General features: G+C 37.0%; 1 protein-coding gene across 1 annotated transcript; it reads left to right on the top strand.

The window, feature by feature from the left end:
* Positions 1-11593: 11593 nt before the first annotated feature.
* Positions 11594-12586, top strand: LOC5574141 (dnaJ homolog subfamily C member 30). The gene has a single exon (XM_001661160.2). It carries the CDS (start codon positions 11727-11729, stop codon positions 12435-12437), a length of 711 nt encoding a protein of 236 aa, XP_001661210.1. The 5' UTR covers positions 11594-11726; the 3' UTR covers positions 12438-12586.
* The last annotated feature ends 3703 nt before the right edge of the window (positions 12587-16289 follow it).

Here is a 16289-nt window from a genome sequence, read left to right as displayed (position 1 = left end):
TATGTGCCTAATTATGAAACTTATGTTATCAAATAGACACATGAGAAATAGTAAATCCCAATTCAAATTTTCGCTCCTCTAACTTCATATTAGATCGCCAAAAGATTGCAAGGTCAAATATTTGACTGGTTTTGACCAAAACGTCAAACATTCATTCGATACCTCTGAAACAATGTCATTGTTTAACAGTCTGTTCAAAATATTCTAAAACACAATAAAAAATCCCATTTTATATTTTTGTTTATTTTTTCTAAAATATTTGAGTTTAAAAATACTGAACCGAAAACTTTCTTTAATAACAGTAGAATTTCCAAAACAACCGTAACAGTTTTGCCTTAACAACGACTTTTAAATATCACTAGGAAATTAAAAGGCGGTAGAAAAGTTGCAGTTTTTGAAGCTTGATCGAAAAAGCGCATTTTTCTATGTATTGCACAATTACCATCAGTGCACCAGATTCCGCTCATTTAAGGGAAATGTGTCTAAATGTTTATTATAAAATAACTATTGTGTCGATCGAATATATTTTTATGTCACAATATAGCTCCAAGTAAAGGTAATCAGCGGCAAAATAAAAAGAATTTGAAAAACTTTCATAAAAAAATATTTGATTGCATTTTTTACTGCATCTAAGTGTTCCTATTTCCGCTCACGGTAAATAGATTTCGGGACGAACTTACTAAAAAATGCATTATTTCGAATTTCGTTATTTACCCTGGTATTTTTTTTATGGTCAAACCATAACTACTACTGCAATAAAGAAGGCTGTATAGTATACTAAAATCGACATTTCTTTGAAATTTTGTTTATTTTTTTGCATGAGCGGTGTTTTCAATATAAAGAATTATATTATCAAATGAAAATAATGTCAGACGACTTCATTTAAAAGTTGTTAGTATAGCAAGAATATATCCGTGCGAAAAATGTTGGTTTTTGACACGAAAAATCAATTTTTACACTAGTGAGCGGAAATAGGGGCATGAGCGGATACTGGTACACTAAAAGTATTTGCGTTTAATAGGGTCCTAAAGCCCTGTCCCAATTTTAGTGCCAAACGCTTAAGTTTCGGCCAAAAACACATGCTTAGTCAATTTTCTAATGTTTTCCGTTGGTTTAAGCCCAAAAAACATTTTTTTAGATTTTGTCACATCCTTTGGCTTAAACTCAAATTTTGGGTGTATTTTGTTTTCCGTGTCTTTTACGAAATGTCAGATAGGAACAACCCCAGTGGTCGAACTAAAACCCCTGTGGTGTTTTTGTCGACTAAGCGAACGTCAAACATGATCAAAAGTGTCAAGGTTCATTTATGGACCAAATTTTTAAATTAAAGTTTAAACATGATACAGCCATTATTTGAGTGGGAAAAATTGCTAAAGTAGTTACAGTAACATGCTTTTTCGTGTTATTAAATAAAAACAAGATTTCATTAAAAATTTTAGGACCCAATTATCATAATTTTGACATTGGTAAAAAAATATTTAAAAAAAACACATAGACTCTATGACATTTCAATTTACACAATAACAGCTCGTTCCGAAGTAAAATTTGTCGAGAGGTGATTCAAAAGTGATTTCCATACAAACTTCAAACGTGTTTTAAAAATAGTTCCAGGACATGGAAAATTATGAAACTTTGCTTTCTCAATTTTTAAAGTAGATATACTATATAAGAAAGTGGATATTCCTAAACAAGCCAGTCTACGTCTTTAAAATCTTTAGAATAAGACATATATAGCTCTACAGTTTCAAGCTTGCTAATAACTGTATAAAATTGTATATGAAATAGAAATTTAATGACAACATTACAATATGACCTAACTCTCTGCACTTCCAATATATTGGGGTGTTCGCACAAAACTTCACGCAAGATTCCCCTGAGGGAACGACGTTCCGCACTTTTTCCACACTGTTCATATCTTGCAAAGATACTGAAAAATAAAAACTTTGTAATTTTGGTAAAATTGAAAATGCGTTATTCGAAACATGACAATTAAAAGTGTCTGGCAAATCTATTGTATGTGATTTTCGAGGCATGATTTAGCAAATCCGCGATTTTCGCGACTGTTTTTCATTCACCCGCGATTTTCGCGTCTGGCGGCATAAATCCGCTACAAATCCGCGAAAATAGCAAAATCCGCGAGAATCGCGAAATTCGCGACTGTTGTAATAGCCCTGCAGTAACTACCACGGATTGAATTATAGATAAAATTCACTTTACTTAGTAAATTTGATGTTAAAGACATACGACGATCCACGTAACGTAACGTAAAGCCGTATAATGCAAGAAAATGAAGAATAATTCGGCGTTTAAACGCGAGTAATGCTTTTAGTAAAATATTTTACCTGGTATAAAGAATTTATCGAGTGCACAGTCAGAAACAATAATGCGCAGAATAAGAAACATTTTCCCTTATACATATTAAGTATTTGCTCACAAAATATCAGGGTTGTTTTTTTTTTAATAAATTATAGCTGATTGAAATTTGAAATGCCTTAAGTGCGCAGCCACAGCCTTCACGGTACTTAAATTTAAAAAAAAACAACAAATCAAATGCATCCAATAGTAACACCCAAGTTCCATCTAAAGGCTCTGATTTTTGTATAAATGAAAAGTAGTAAAATTTTTTTTTATAAATGAACAGTAGTAAAAATTACATTCGACTATACCAAAAAAAAAAATATTAAGAGCTTTGTGCAAATAGTATGTAAAACCAGCATTTATCGTCAAGTGTGCATAAATGTTCTTGTATTTTTGTTCAAATTGTCTTCCAAGTTTTATCCCCATTGCCAAATAGCTTGTTCAGTTCTCTCACAGGTGTACTGAAACAGGGATTGTGTGGGGACAGACCTGGTGTAGGGGTTAGAACACACGCCTCTCACGCCGAGGACCTGGAATCGAATCCCATCCCCGAGATAGTCACAAAAAATTTCGGTAGTGACGACTTCCTTCGGAAGGGAAGTAAAGCCGTTGGCCCAGGGCTAAAAATCTCGTTAATAAAGATAAAAAAAATAGAAAAAAAATGAAACAGGGATTGAGCATGAGCATGAGCATAGATGTGCACACGTCGAGAGCTCAAAATTTACAAGTCAATAACGCTTACGCTCATTGAGGAAGGGAAGAAATGTTAATTAGACAACCTTTATTAATAGAGACCGAATAATCTTCTGTATCCACACAGTTATCATGGAAAGGATATTGAGTTAGTGGGATAAGGTAACGATCCTTTGATTGGTGATGCGATCCATATATGGTCGGCGTTAAGTCAGAGGGGACCAAGTACAAAATTTAGGAAAATTGGATTATTCTTCCATTAGATGCGAAATTACTTTACCTCCATTTCACTTTGATCAGATTTGATGAATGTTGTAAATTGCGAGAGATATGTAATAGATTTACTTTGGATGATCAATAAAAATCGATAAAAGTATGCAGTCAGAGTGGACCAAGTGCTCATTACCATAACAGCGAAAATGATCAGCGCGCTGAGAAATGCAAGGAAATGAAAAACATTTCAAGAGAATTGTCCGATTTTTCGACATCTAATGATTCTTCTACTTATCTATCAATATAAATTCATAAATATTGCTTAATTCGATGCATTTGATTTTGACTTTTGGCCATCTAACATATCTGGATGGGTGGTCAGAAATTGCAACAATTTCTGTGCAGACAGAGTGGACCAAGTGTTGAAAAGCAATAAACTGATTGATTATTGCATTTTTTGAATCGATTTCAAAGTCCGATAGAAGTTCATGGGAGTTCTATACTGTATGTATGGCATGTCTTAGAACTCGCTTATTGGACCAGTATATTTTGGTCGGTACTCCAGATTTTCACTTGGTCCACTCTGACTGAACGCATAATTGGATATTTCTGGTCTTCAATGCCCTGACCCTGCAAAACCTTAATTATCAAGATATCAAAACGCCACTCAATTCGGGATTTACGATATGTATAATTGAAGAATTTACGAAACTGGTGTCTAAGGGTCTTGATAATCTGTTTATCTCAGAGATATGCACCCTGTTTGACCATTCAATCATTGAATGATTGTTATTTTCCTAGAAATTGTTCAGTCAGAGTGAACCAACTCACTGAACGGTGGTCTTTAGTTCAGTCAGAGTGGACCAAGTACACATAGTCCATTAAAAAATCGTTCTGTCAGAGGTTTGGATTATGATTTTTCATGATTATCACTTCACCTTATATTCTGTGAAAGTTGCACAAAGATGTGTAGAAATATTGAACTAAAATTATCACGAGTTAAAAATTTACAAAGCGTTAGACTTTAAGTGCATTTTTCTCAAAATATGAAAAATGTCACTTGGTCCACTCTGACTTAACGCCGACCATATCATTCACGCCTAACAGGATTCGCGATTTGATTCGATGTGCTGAAACAGGGATTATTTTAAAACTTCGTAGATAGTTAAATTTACGCGTTACTTCACGATTAATAGATTTGAGGCAGTTTGCAAAATTGTTGACATCATAATCCCGGTATTTCCGAACTCCCACAAATTTCTTGTACTTCCGTGAGATGTTTCTATAAGATGAAAATACAAGTAAATAATAGGGTAACGACTGCTCATATCATGCTTAATCGCTAACAGTTCTCGCCAGCAGCAAAAAGTACAGACAACAACCTTTCGAACATACAGTTTATCTCACTGGCCGCCGAGCGGCAACACTGATGTTCGTATTCCACCCACTGATCACGCTACGTTGGATTCTCAAATTCTCAAACTTCCAACACAAGCGCATGGAAGAATGGTAGTCGGGAACTGTCAAAACGAAAATACGGAAAATAATGGAAAACATAAATTACTTGCAATTAGGAAACTGGATCGAAAAAGTTGTGATTAGAAATCAAGCGTAATGCGAATACATAACTTCTTGTGTTTAGTTCATCTTCCATGGTGCTTTCTTTGCTACAGGATTTCGTTTTTAGTACCACTGAAAAAGAGCCATCTATTCGTCATCAAACGTCAACATCCCACCGCAAAATCGCTAGTGTTTGTAGGGGATTTTAACCTCCAAATTGCCAAATAACCTCCAAATCATCACCTCCAAGTTAGTTCTAATACCCTCCGTTATATGGTGGCGCGTCGATCGTCGCAAGTTTATCGTTGAGCAATCAATTGACTGTTTAACGATAAACTTGCGACGATCAACGCGCCACCATTTTTCATATAACGGAGGCTATTAGAACTAACTTGGAGGTGATGATTTGGAGGTTATTTGGCAATTTGGAGGTTAAAATCCCCTCCAAACACTAGCGATTTGGCGGTGGGATGTTGACGTTTGATGACGAATTGCCTTTTCCGTTTTGAATACCGTCCTTTTGAATTTGAAAAAAAAATCCATTTGATAATAAAGTCCGAAAGCCCTGTCCCGATTTTAGTACCAAATGCTTAAGTTTAGGCCAGAAACATATGTTTACTCAATTGTTGAATGATTTTCGACGGCCGAAATGGGGATAATGTCTAGAAATTCCAAAAAAAATATGGATGTCATATTTGAATCTTTCCTTACTATGATGGTCCCCTCAAACATTTTTCTAAAGCATTTTTAATCCATATCTCGATGGTGTCGATAAGCAAGCATGGGAAACATTCACTCGAATATTGCATTTCTCTCGCTCACATCCACAAGCGGTCAAGAGCGAGATTGCCGTTTCTCCGACCAAGCTGAGTGTTTCAATTTCCAATGCGCTTTCTTCTTGTTCGCCGAGCGACAAGTTAGACAAAAACGGCAACAGAATGATTCACTACCGACTCCTGGTGCCGAAGGCATCCGATTGCTGTAGCAAATGATTCTTTACATTCCGATTCCGCACGAGTGGTATTCGTATTTGAGAGCTGAAGAGCGTTCACTGACTGGTAATACACAAGGCGAAATGTTTCAGTGAACGCAAAATCTGTACATTTCGCAGGAAGCTTTCAGTGATCGAATGGCGAACGCGTTCTTTCGTGTCTCCAATTTAAGAGAGGATAGGTGCTCTCTCCGCTCCGTATTTCTTTTCATTTTCGGTTTATCTCAATCGTTTACGATTCGTCGGGATTGCGCTCACCCTAGTAGCGTTCGGCAGTCATTGAACATTCGGTGGCAGCAGATACTTTGCAGATTTTTTATCGGTTGCGTTCGGGTGAGTGAGTGAATTTTCCCATGCTTGTCGATACGTCGATGGTTTCTTTCAATATCGACTTATGGAGCGTTGATTGTATGTTGAAAATAAAGTTTTGTAACTGCTGCGCATAGTTCCTTACTATGCGCACTTAAGAAGAATAAGAAAGTGAAGAGAAAATAAGTTGAAGCTTACCAGTTGTGATTGCTCGATAAATAAACTAGTGCATACATACTAAAAACCTGAAATATATTGCGCATTTCTTTCACCACTGGACTATCGCAGAAGTTTTTACAAGTGCGGGAACGTTAATAAAAGTGCGCGATTGCATCTAATCGAGTCGGTGTCTTCAGCGGGGTTATGCATCGCAGTCCAAACAATAAGTGCTCTGAAGACACCAACATGACTCGATGCAATCCCGCACTTTTATTCGCATTTTCGCACTTATGAAGCCGCACTTCGCAGTCCAGTGGTGAAAGAAATACACAATACTCTTTTTATTGTGTATTTCTTTCACTACTGAGGAACAACCATAGTGTAAAAAAGTTGAGCCCCAGTGGCGTTTTTGTCGACTAAGTGAAAGTCAAACATGATCAGAAGTGTCGAATATGAACTCTTTTTTATAAGTAATTTTCATATTCAAAGTAAATAATAATTTTCAATTGAATATTGCGATTTTTTTCACCACTTAGACTTTAGTGATCTAAATTTCGTCTTTCTCAGATTTCGCCATCGATTTCGCTGCCCCTTTTCGATCACCGCCGCCCATGCAATTATCCTGAGGGATGGTACACAAATTATGTCACGCTAAATTTCAACTTTTTTGACCCCCCCCCTCCCCCCTTTGTCACGTTTTTTGTATTAGTCTTCCGAAATTTTTGTAAGGCTTGTCACGCTTGGCTAGACCTACTCCCCCCCTCGGAGCGTGACGTAATTTGTGCATGACCCCTGATGTTCATGACAGTTTTCTCCGGCCGGCTGATGTTTACCATTTTTTCTTTGTTCTCGATTCACCAGCTGGTCTTGTGTACACAACAACACCAGCTGGTCCTCCGATGTTTACAGTCATCGTCATTGTTCTCATGTTCCAGCTGATCGTGTTTTCGTGTCAAAACCAGCTGGTATTGACTATTGCGGCGCTCATTTTAAATCCACATCCAGCGGCGGCGGTAACGCGCAGAAGATATGCGCGCAATTCAAACGCAACGTCAAAATTCAAGTAGGCTTGGATTTTTTCGTTCTTCATGGACGCAAATGTTTCAAATTTGCTAAATCTGAAACATTAGGTGATTTTTATTATCACTGCGACGGTATATCGACATTTCCAGATAATCGCTTTATGTGGATTTATCTTGCAGAGCACAATAAAATCAAGGATGAAAGGTCGATGGTGTTTGAAAATGTACCATGAGTACATTATTGGCAGCTTCTCAATTTCGTCATGAAAGTCTAATCATTCGTGAAAATTACAATAAATACTAAAATTATTTCAAAAATAGTTCAGATATTACTGAATACACCCATAGTGGTTTTCACGCCCAATGGTATGGGTACTAGTGTGGGACAAAATTTAGATTCTCGCTCCAGTCCACTTTTTGGATTGCATTTAGGTCCCATAACAACTGTTCAAAATTTCAGCTCGATCGGAGAAACTATATTTTAGCGCCAGCCGTTCAAAGTTTGTATGGGATTTACTATGGGAAAACATACACGGAGAACAAAATATAGTGTTCGTAATCATTTTTCCGGTCAATTTAACTATATTTTAAGGTTAATTTGGAGATAACTAAAAATATAGTTGAATTGACAGTATATTGTTAAACATAACTATACCATACAGTTGTTGACAACTATATTTTTGATTGAATTTACAAACGTCAAACGTCAAAATTTAACTATATTTTAGTTGACTCAAAGTGAATTTTATTGAGTTTACAATATTTTGCAATGTTTACTCAGTATTTTGTTCTGCTTTATCAACATATCTGAAAAGATTCGGTGCTGCTTTGTCGGTCTAAAAATAACATTGCAAAAATGAAAACAAAGGGCGAGGCGAGTTGACAAACTTGATATGTGGTCTCCTGCGTGAGAGGTGGTCATCTTAGCACCTACACTATTCTTTGCAAGTTAGAAGTAAGTAGATTTGTGAGCATGACTTGAAGTCTAGGGAGGTGAATGTTTCCGAATAGTGATAATTATCAAAATTATAATTGTTATAAGTACAAGTGGATAGCTCAATCAAAGAAGTGTGTGTATTTGATTTGACGTTAATTTAGTGTTGGCATAAGTTAATTTTATTTCGAAACAACTATTTGTGCGTAAGTAAAAGTAATTGACAGTATTGTAATCTTAACATACAGAAATTCTTCTGCGTGTACTTTTGCAAAGAAAAATCGCCAGAGGTCGCCCATTGATATCTATAAAAATTCTGAACACAGATCTCGATAGGTATTTTTACTATGAAGAATATTGCCGAAGACCGCGAAACAATCCAAAACTTGTTGAAAAAGTTATTCAATGAAAACCTATTGGCAACGCGACGTTGATTAACACGTAAAGGAATAACAATAATAACAAAATCGGGCAAAATTCCCGAATAGTCTTTGCTTAATAACTTTTTTCACGAGCATCGGATTGCTTTGCGGTCTTCGGCAATGTTGTTCATCGTAGAAATACCTATCGAGATCTGTGTTCATAATTTTTATAGAGGTCAATGGGCGGCCTCTGGCGATTTTTCTTTGCAAAAGTAAGTTTTTCCATAGTAAATCCCATACAAACTTTCAACGGCTGGCGCTAAAATATAGTTTCTCCGATCGAGCTGAAATTTTGCACAGTTGTTATGGGACCTATATGCAATCCAAAAAGTGGACTGGAGCGAGAATCTAAATTTTTCATATAACCGTGTCCCAGGCTAATGGGTACCCTAGTGTAGATGTAGTTGTGAACCTTAGAGGAAAACAATATGCACTCAGTCTCGAAAAACACGCAGAAAACGGGTTTAAATTTTTCAAATTGGGTAATATTTCCATATGCATTTTGGTGAGTCTGGAAAGCGTGTGCAAGTTTCTTTGAGGAAAACAAAAACAAACTGTGTATGACGAGCGTATGCTAGTCTACGTGTGTTCAAATGTCACTAAGCTCTATTGGGAAAATCCGATTGTCATGTCATTTTGATAGATTTGTATATGCATATAGGCCTTTTCATGTGACAGATCCGTCTATGCATTTGTTTACATCGGTGGAGGACCGGTGCTAACACGGGCCTGTCATTTTCATAGAAGAACTGTCAAAGTGCTTCCCGATCAGCTGATTTGAGACGTCATGTGAATAGGCCTATACATGCTCGTTCAGATCTACTCAAAAGTGAGTAGATTTAGACTCACTTCGGAACAAAGTGGAACTGCTCAAAAGTGAGTAACACCATCGTTACTCACTTTAGAGTAACATTGTCAAATGTCAATATGGGAGTAACACTTACTCACTTCGTTTAATCTGAAATTTGCGAAGTGAGTAGATGTCACTCACTTCAGGAAATAATATTTTTGGAAATAAATGTATTATGTTATTCATAAAATCAGAAGAAATATACAAAGAGCATAATATTTATTCATGATCTCTTACATAACTATATGAATAATACATGTATAACAAGTTAAAAAAAATGATATTTGAGTTAAAATTTTCGCTGCTCTGGAATGGATCCCCGGATGTTATAAATCTCTGGGGGATTGATGAAAGTCATGGAGGATGTAGTTTGACCGAGCCAGTAGCCTTCCCAGTTAGACTGTAAAGAATTGATAATTAGTCCAATAAAAAGTACGACGGTAAAACTTACTGTTTATATTTTTTTCTTGTGGTTGTTCGATCAAAACCAGGACTTGGCCATTTTCACTCTGACCTCGCTTCACTTGATATCAGGATTATTGACTTCGCAGCACTAATCTGGAATTCGCCAATTCGACTTCCGAAGCGAAGTTTTAAGCAAACTAACTGTCATTGCTCTTCCGGCTAGGCTTTTGTCTTGATTGTTTTTGAAAACAGTCCGATATCACCGTCGGAAGAGATTTCACCACAACGGAGGAATTCAAGACCAACAATTGAAAAGGCCTCAAGTCCAAAATGTAAACAAATCGGGTTTCTGCTGATTTAAGTGTATAAGAGCCTATTCTTACTGTAACATACAATAGTCATGCAAAAATATGCATGAAAGTTGAAAAATTATCATTTTTCTAAAAGGCCCCATCTCATTTCCCGATAATTAGGATATTAATCGTAAATGCGGCCTTTTCCCAAAAAGGCCCCATTTCTATATTTACTTGAAACCGAGTTGAGGCCTATTAAACAAACATCAAAATTGCAACTAAAATTACGAAAAAATGTTTCAAATTTACTTAGCAGATACAAGTTATACTTCAGCCGCTCCGCTCCCTGTATTATTTTACACAGCGATAGTTTCAACAGCGAACATAATCAAATTTTCTGTCGGGTTCCTGGGAAGTGATGTATTTTGTATCATACTACCTAATAATACCTGTGTCAGCCTGTCTGTACTTCACAAATTATCAACAAAAACACGATTTGGTTTCAATTGCATGAAAAATAACGTTTAATTGCAATATTATATCAATTGAACCAATTTTCCATACATTTTCTCGACGACAAACTCGCGTAGCACATACATAATGTTCATGGATGACGAAGGGTTCAATCAATCACATATTTAATCGACCGCACGAATCTTCTCTTGCTGTAGGGATCTCCATGTACTTTACTTCACCACTTAACACTCTTCTACACTTCAAATTTCTTATTTCATCATCAATTTTGAATGATTTTCAAAAGGCCACATCAGAAGATGATGAAAAAACAAGCCACAACTAGAAGGCCTCAACACATTTTAGAGTAAACAAAGGCGTCAACTCACAGGCCTCATCAGCGTCGGCCGGCGTCTATGGGCACAAATGAAAAAGGCTGCACAGCTTTTGGTGAAATAAAAGCCTCATTTCCTTTGACTCGTTTTTTTAGCAGGATTTTTTGCTAAAATGATAGTAATGAATATTCATAGCTATAAATCAGTTTATCCATCGACTTTCTGGACGATAAAATGACATAAAAAGCTTAAATTCATAATATAAATTTGATTTATTGTTTGACAAAACGAGATTGCATTTTTCTCATTGTTTACTTTTTGGAGATGAGGCCTTTTGAATTGTTAGTCTTGAATTGTCAGTTCGAGCGCGCGAAATTTTCACAAGTCTTTGACGTTTACAAAGTGAGTCAAATATGTTTGTGTTTACTCAAAAGTGAGTAAGGTCGTTTTCTTTCATGGTTGAGTAAAAAGTTACTCACTTTGATAAAATAAAGTTACTCACTTTTGACAGCTAACTTGAAACTTCAAAAGTGAGTCAAAGTTACTCTCTTTTGAGTAGATTTGAACGAGCGTGTACGGCATGGCAAATCGCTTGATCTGACAGTTCTGACATAACATCTGTTGTTCCAATCGTCAGCTTGTTTTGGTTGGTAGATTTTTACGTAAAACATTGAAAAATGAACATTTTTTAAATTGCACAAATAAACCAATTTTGAACTACGTTTGGAGATGAGCATTTTCAAATCTTCAAACGTAATAAACAGTATCCTCAACCAAAGCAAGTTGAATGTGGAAAATAGTGGCAAAAGTGCAGCTTATCTAGTGGTGCATCGATGCATAAGTTTGTGCAATATCCTGCAGCGCTCGCATTACGATTCTCTCGGATTGACTCCAGGTGCAACCCAGAATGACATCAAGCAAGCTTACTACAAGCTATCGAAGCTATACCACCCGGACAAGAACAAAGGCTGTGACAACGCAGCGGACAAATTCCGCTCCATTACCGAGGCCTACGAGGTGCTAGGAAATTACCGACTTCGAAAGTTGTACGATAAGGGAATACTTCATACTGCGGGTCGGCAATATGCCCAGCACCAACCGGTCGAAAGAGAACCGGAAGAAGACGATCCGCAGACCCGCTTCTACAAGAAACGTATGACCCGGGCGCACGTCCCAACGGCATCGGGGCGGACACCTATCTACGATTTTGACGAGTGGTCCCGCAACCATTATGGGAAAAACTTCGAACGAAAGAAAGCAGCCGATGCCAAGTTTCGCGCCAAAGCAGAGCGGGAAAGCCAAATCGACTCGCACGTCCTTCAAGGATACGTGGTTTACGCGATGGTTGGCGTTGCCATGTTCTATGGCTTGATACTGTTGAACGAACGTTCTCACGATACGCCAAAGGCGCAAGAGAGGACATCGGATGATAAAAAGTAGAATAAAGGTACAGTAATTGGTAGTTTGAGTCCAAGGCGACAAGTAATGTAAATAAATGAAAATGCTTTTAAAGCACTATGGAAAAATGTTAAAACTTAGTCCTTATACAAATAAAGCTTATTTATAGACAAATATCTCTGATTTCATAACCGATTTGTATGTTAGATACTGTGAAAGGCCCTAGAACTTTTAAAGTTACAATCAGCTGTAATAAATATAAAACCAAACATAGGTACATACTCCAAAATGTTGAGTGCGAATACTTACTGAACTAGCGGCACTAGATAGGGTATTTTTATTTCTTTATTAGTATCATTCCAAATATTACTTAAATCTAGGTGTTCTGTGATAGACAACACTATCATCCTAATTTGGTAAAACAAATTTAAGCTTTCATTAAGATTTTGTTACCAACATATTACATTTCATGGTGGTGGTTGGTCCCTAGTGATAAATCCTACCTCCGTTCTGGTCACGATCTTCAGATTATCGTGATTCGTCAACATTCTTATTGATAAAGTGGGGGGACAGGCTTGAAATGGGGTTTGAAAGAAAAGAATGTCAGAACAGGTATCCACCGGCGACGCCAAACGGACCAACGTAATGTGGTGTAATCTGGGATTTGTGGATTGAATACTGATATTTTTTGCCAAGCATCAATATGGGTGACTTCCGAGGATAGCGAAACGTAAGAGGGGTTATGACAAGGTTGTGGGTAAATCCATCACATTGGGGTTGTGACTCTGTGTATTGTCAGGAATAGGGTCTGATTGGTATTGTAGTATGCAATAGAGTTCGGAATTGATAGACAGACTTTGAGGAAAGAAGTTTTGAACGTAAGGCAGCAGCACCTTGGATCTTGGAGGGCGTTGGTCTGGAGAGTTGGACAGCTGTTTATGCTGGGTTACATTACGTAGAAAGTGGAATCTGTTTTGCTTCGCATAAATTATGGGAAGTATTTGAAAATGGTTTCTTGTTCAGATTGTGTAACGCTAGAAAGAATCTTTAGCTCGGCGTTATATTAGGAGTTTATTATAGTGCAGGGTCGAAGAGAGGATGAATATTTTATCACTTAAACTTTACGCTGCAAGATATTCGTAGTCGTTTTTCGTTTTTTTTTTTTTTTTCTGATGTACAGGTATAAACAGGTATATTTAGCCAAAATAATGAACAATCATACGCGTAGAGCCTACGGGTCATGAAGTTAGGATTGGAATCAAAATAATATTGCGCATTTCTTTCACACCACAGGATTATCGCAGAAGTTTTTACATGTGCGGAGGTGCCGGTAGAGGTGCGCGATTGCGTCGAGTCGGGTCGGTGTTTTCAGCGGACTCATATTTCGCAAATCGAAGAATGAGTGCTCTGAGGGCATCAACATGATTCGATGCGGTCTCACACTTTTATTTGTGCTTTTGCACTTGTCTTATTAAATAGGAATACTTTGTGTTAGGGAAAGTGGAGGAGAATAAATTATGATTTATTAGAATTTTCTAATAGAGGCAGAGTTCACATGTTACTTAGGTATTTGAAAGCAAATGAGAACCACATTAAATAATAGATAAACACTAATGCTCATATTTTTATATTTTTATATTTTTCATTTCATCACGGTCCTCATTGCCCGAGCGGAGTCGACAAAACTCGAGGTGGATAGAATCGACGGAACTACGATACGGAAAAGAAACAGATGAGAAACTATCGATACATTTATTCAACTATAAATATCACGTTTTAACGTAATAATTTTATTTCTTTCTTCTCGTTCCAGCAATCCAACAGCCAAACCATTTCTACTATCTTTTCATTTCCTCTTCGTTACATTTATAGTCCCTCTGGTACTGAATCGAATGGCGCATTCCGCTTTTATTAGCGCTGTCTTTGCTGTACGTTGAGCATGGTGTCGGAGGTGGTGTGCTCTGTAGAACATCTGATGTGCTACACGGCACGCCACTTCCGACATTTTGTTTGGTGTGCGGGATGGGCAGTGCTGGTGATGAGGTGGAGGGCGCTATTCGGTTTAGTGGCAGAGGGACTATATCTATTTAATGTATCTGAAACTTGTGGGACCGCTTTAATTCCGGCGCCTGCTTGTGGAAGAACCCGGTGTGCTAAACGGTATAGGACATGTTAACGGGGGAGGCTTGGTAGGTCCTCACCCAGCCCGTGTCTAGATTGGCGGATAATTGTCTGCCAGGGTGTGGATTGAGCAATTACAATTACAATTACAATTACAACATATTACATTTCATTTACCGTAGCAGTTCAGATTTTTTACAGTAGAGTTGATTTCATCTGCTTATAAAAAACGCTTTCAATTTATTTAACGTTCAACGCTCCGTCATCGTAATCATCGTCATCATCGAAACTTTGTACTATACCAGGGAGTAAGCTTCAGAATCATTTTCAAAATTTTATTTTGAATTCTCTGCAGAACTTTCTTCCTGGTATTACAACAGCTAGTCCATATTGGTGCAGTATACAACATGGCTGGCCTGAAAATTTGTTTGAAGTTCAAAATCTTGTTCTCAAGACAAAGTTTTGATTTTCTATTAATAAGGGGATAAAGACATTTAACATTTTTTTTACATTTGGCTTGAATGCCCTCAATGTGATTTTTGAAAGTTAATTTTTTTTTCTAGCATGAGGCCTAGATACTTAACTTCATCTGACCAATTTATCGGAACCCCCCTTATCGCAACAACATGTCTACTTAAAGTTTTCAAATAAAGAGCTTTTGGTTTAAGTGGGAATATTATTAGTTGAGTTTTGGAAGCATTAGGAGAAATCTTCCATTTTTGCAAGTATGAAGAAAAAATATCCAAACTTTTTTGCAATCGACTACAGATGACACGCAGGCTTCGTCCTTTGGCGGAGAGGCCTGTGTCATCCGCAAACAAAGATTTTTGACATCCCTGAGGTAACTCAGGTAAGTCAGATGTGAAAATATTGTACAATATTGGTCCCAAAATGCTGCCTTGGGGAACACCAGCTCTTACAGGAAGTCTTTCAGACCTGGAGTTCTGATAATTAACCTGAAGTGTCCGATTTGACAGATAACTTTGAGTTATTCTAACATTGTATGTTGGAAAATTAAAGTTTTTTTAATTTTACAATCAAGCCTTCATGCCAAACACTATCGAATGTTTTTTCTATATCTAGAAGAGCAAGACCATTAGATAAGCCTTCAGATTTGTTGGAACGAATCAAATTTGTTAAGATATCGCGGGGCAAGTGGGTAAATGGGGTAAGTGAAAATTATTTGTATATTTATTATATTTAAACTCATGCACAAACCTTTAAGGACATTCAGAAGATTACGATAGGTAAGAGAATACTGAGATTTTTCAGCCATTATTCAATAATAGAGCGAAATATTGTTAACCTGTCAACTATAACTTCGTAACAAGTTGGCGGCGTGCAATCTTAATTTATGATTTGCAGTGGCAAAAAGCTGCGGAAAAAAATCTTTGCCACTTCTAAGTTGTTATCTCAGAAAGTTTCAAACTGAAATAAAAAAGTTTTAGAATTAAAACACCTTCAACTTTCTAATCACGTGGAGCAAGTGAAAAGTTTCTCATTAGAGATTGAATTTGTGATGCTCTTCAGGTAGGTACATAAACAAAGTTCGCAATTATTATAGTAAAACAGAACGTGCTGCTAACTTAAGAAACACTTTACTTAAAGTGTTAAAAGCTATTAGATATTATGGAACTTCTCTAAAAGAGGTTGCCAAATATTACAATATATTTATTTCAGGGGACGGACCTGGTGTAGTGGTTAGAACACACGCCTCTCACGCCGAGGATCTGGGATCGAATCCCATCCCCGAGATAGTCACTTATGACGAAA

The sequence above is a fragment of the Aedes aegypti genome, chromosome 3 (assembly GCF_002204515.2).
Source record: "Aedes aegypti strain LVP_AGWG chromosome 3, AaegL5.0 Primary Assembly, whole genome shotgun sequence".
Taxonomy (NCBI): Eukaryota; Metazoa; Arthropoda; class Insecta; order Diptera; family Culicidae; genus Aedes; species Aedes aegypti.
This window is presented reverse-complemented; position numbering and strand designations above follow the sequence as displayed.

Excerpts from the sequence above, each read along its gene's own strand:
- LOC5574141 (XM_001661160.2), top strand. The coding sequence starts at position 11,727 with ATGAGCATTTTCAAATCTTCAAACGTAATAAACAGTATCCTCAACCAA.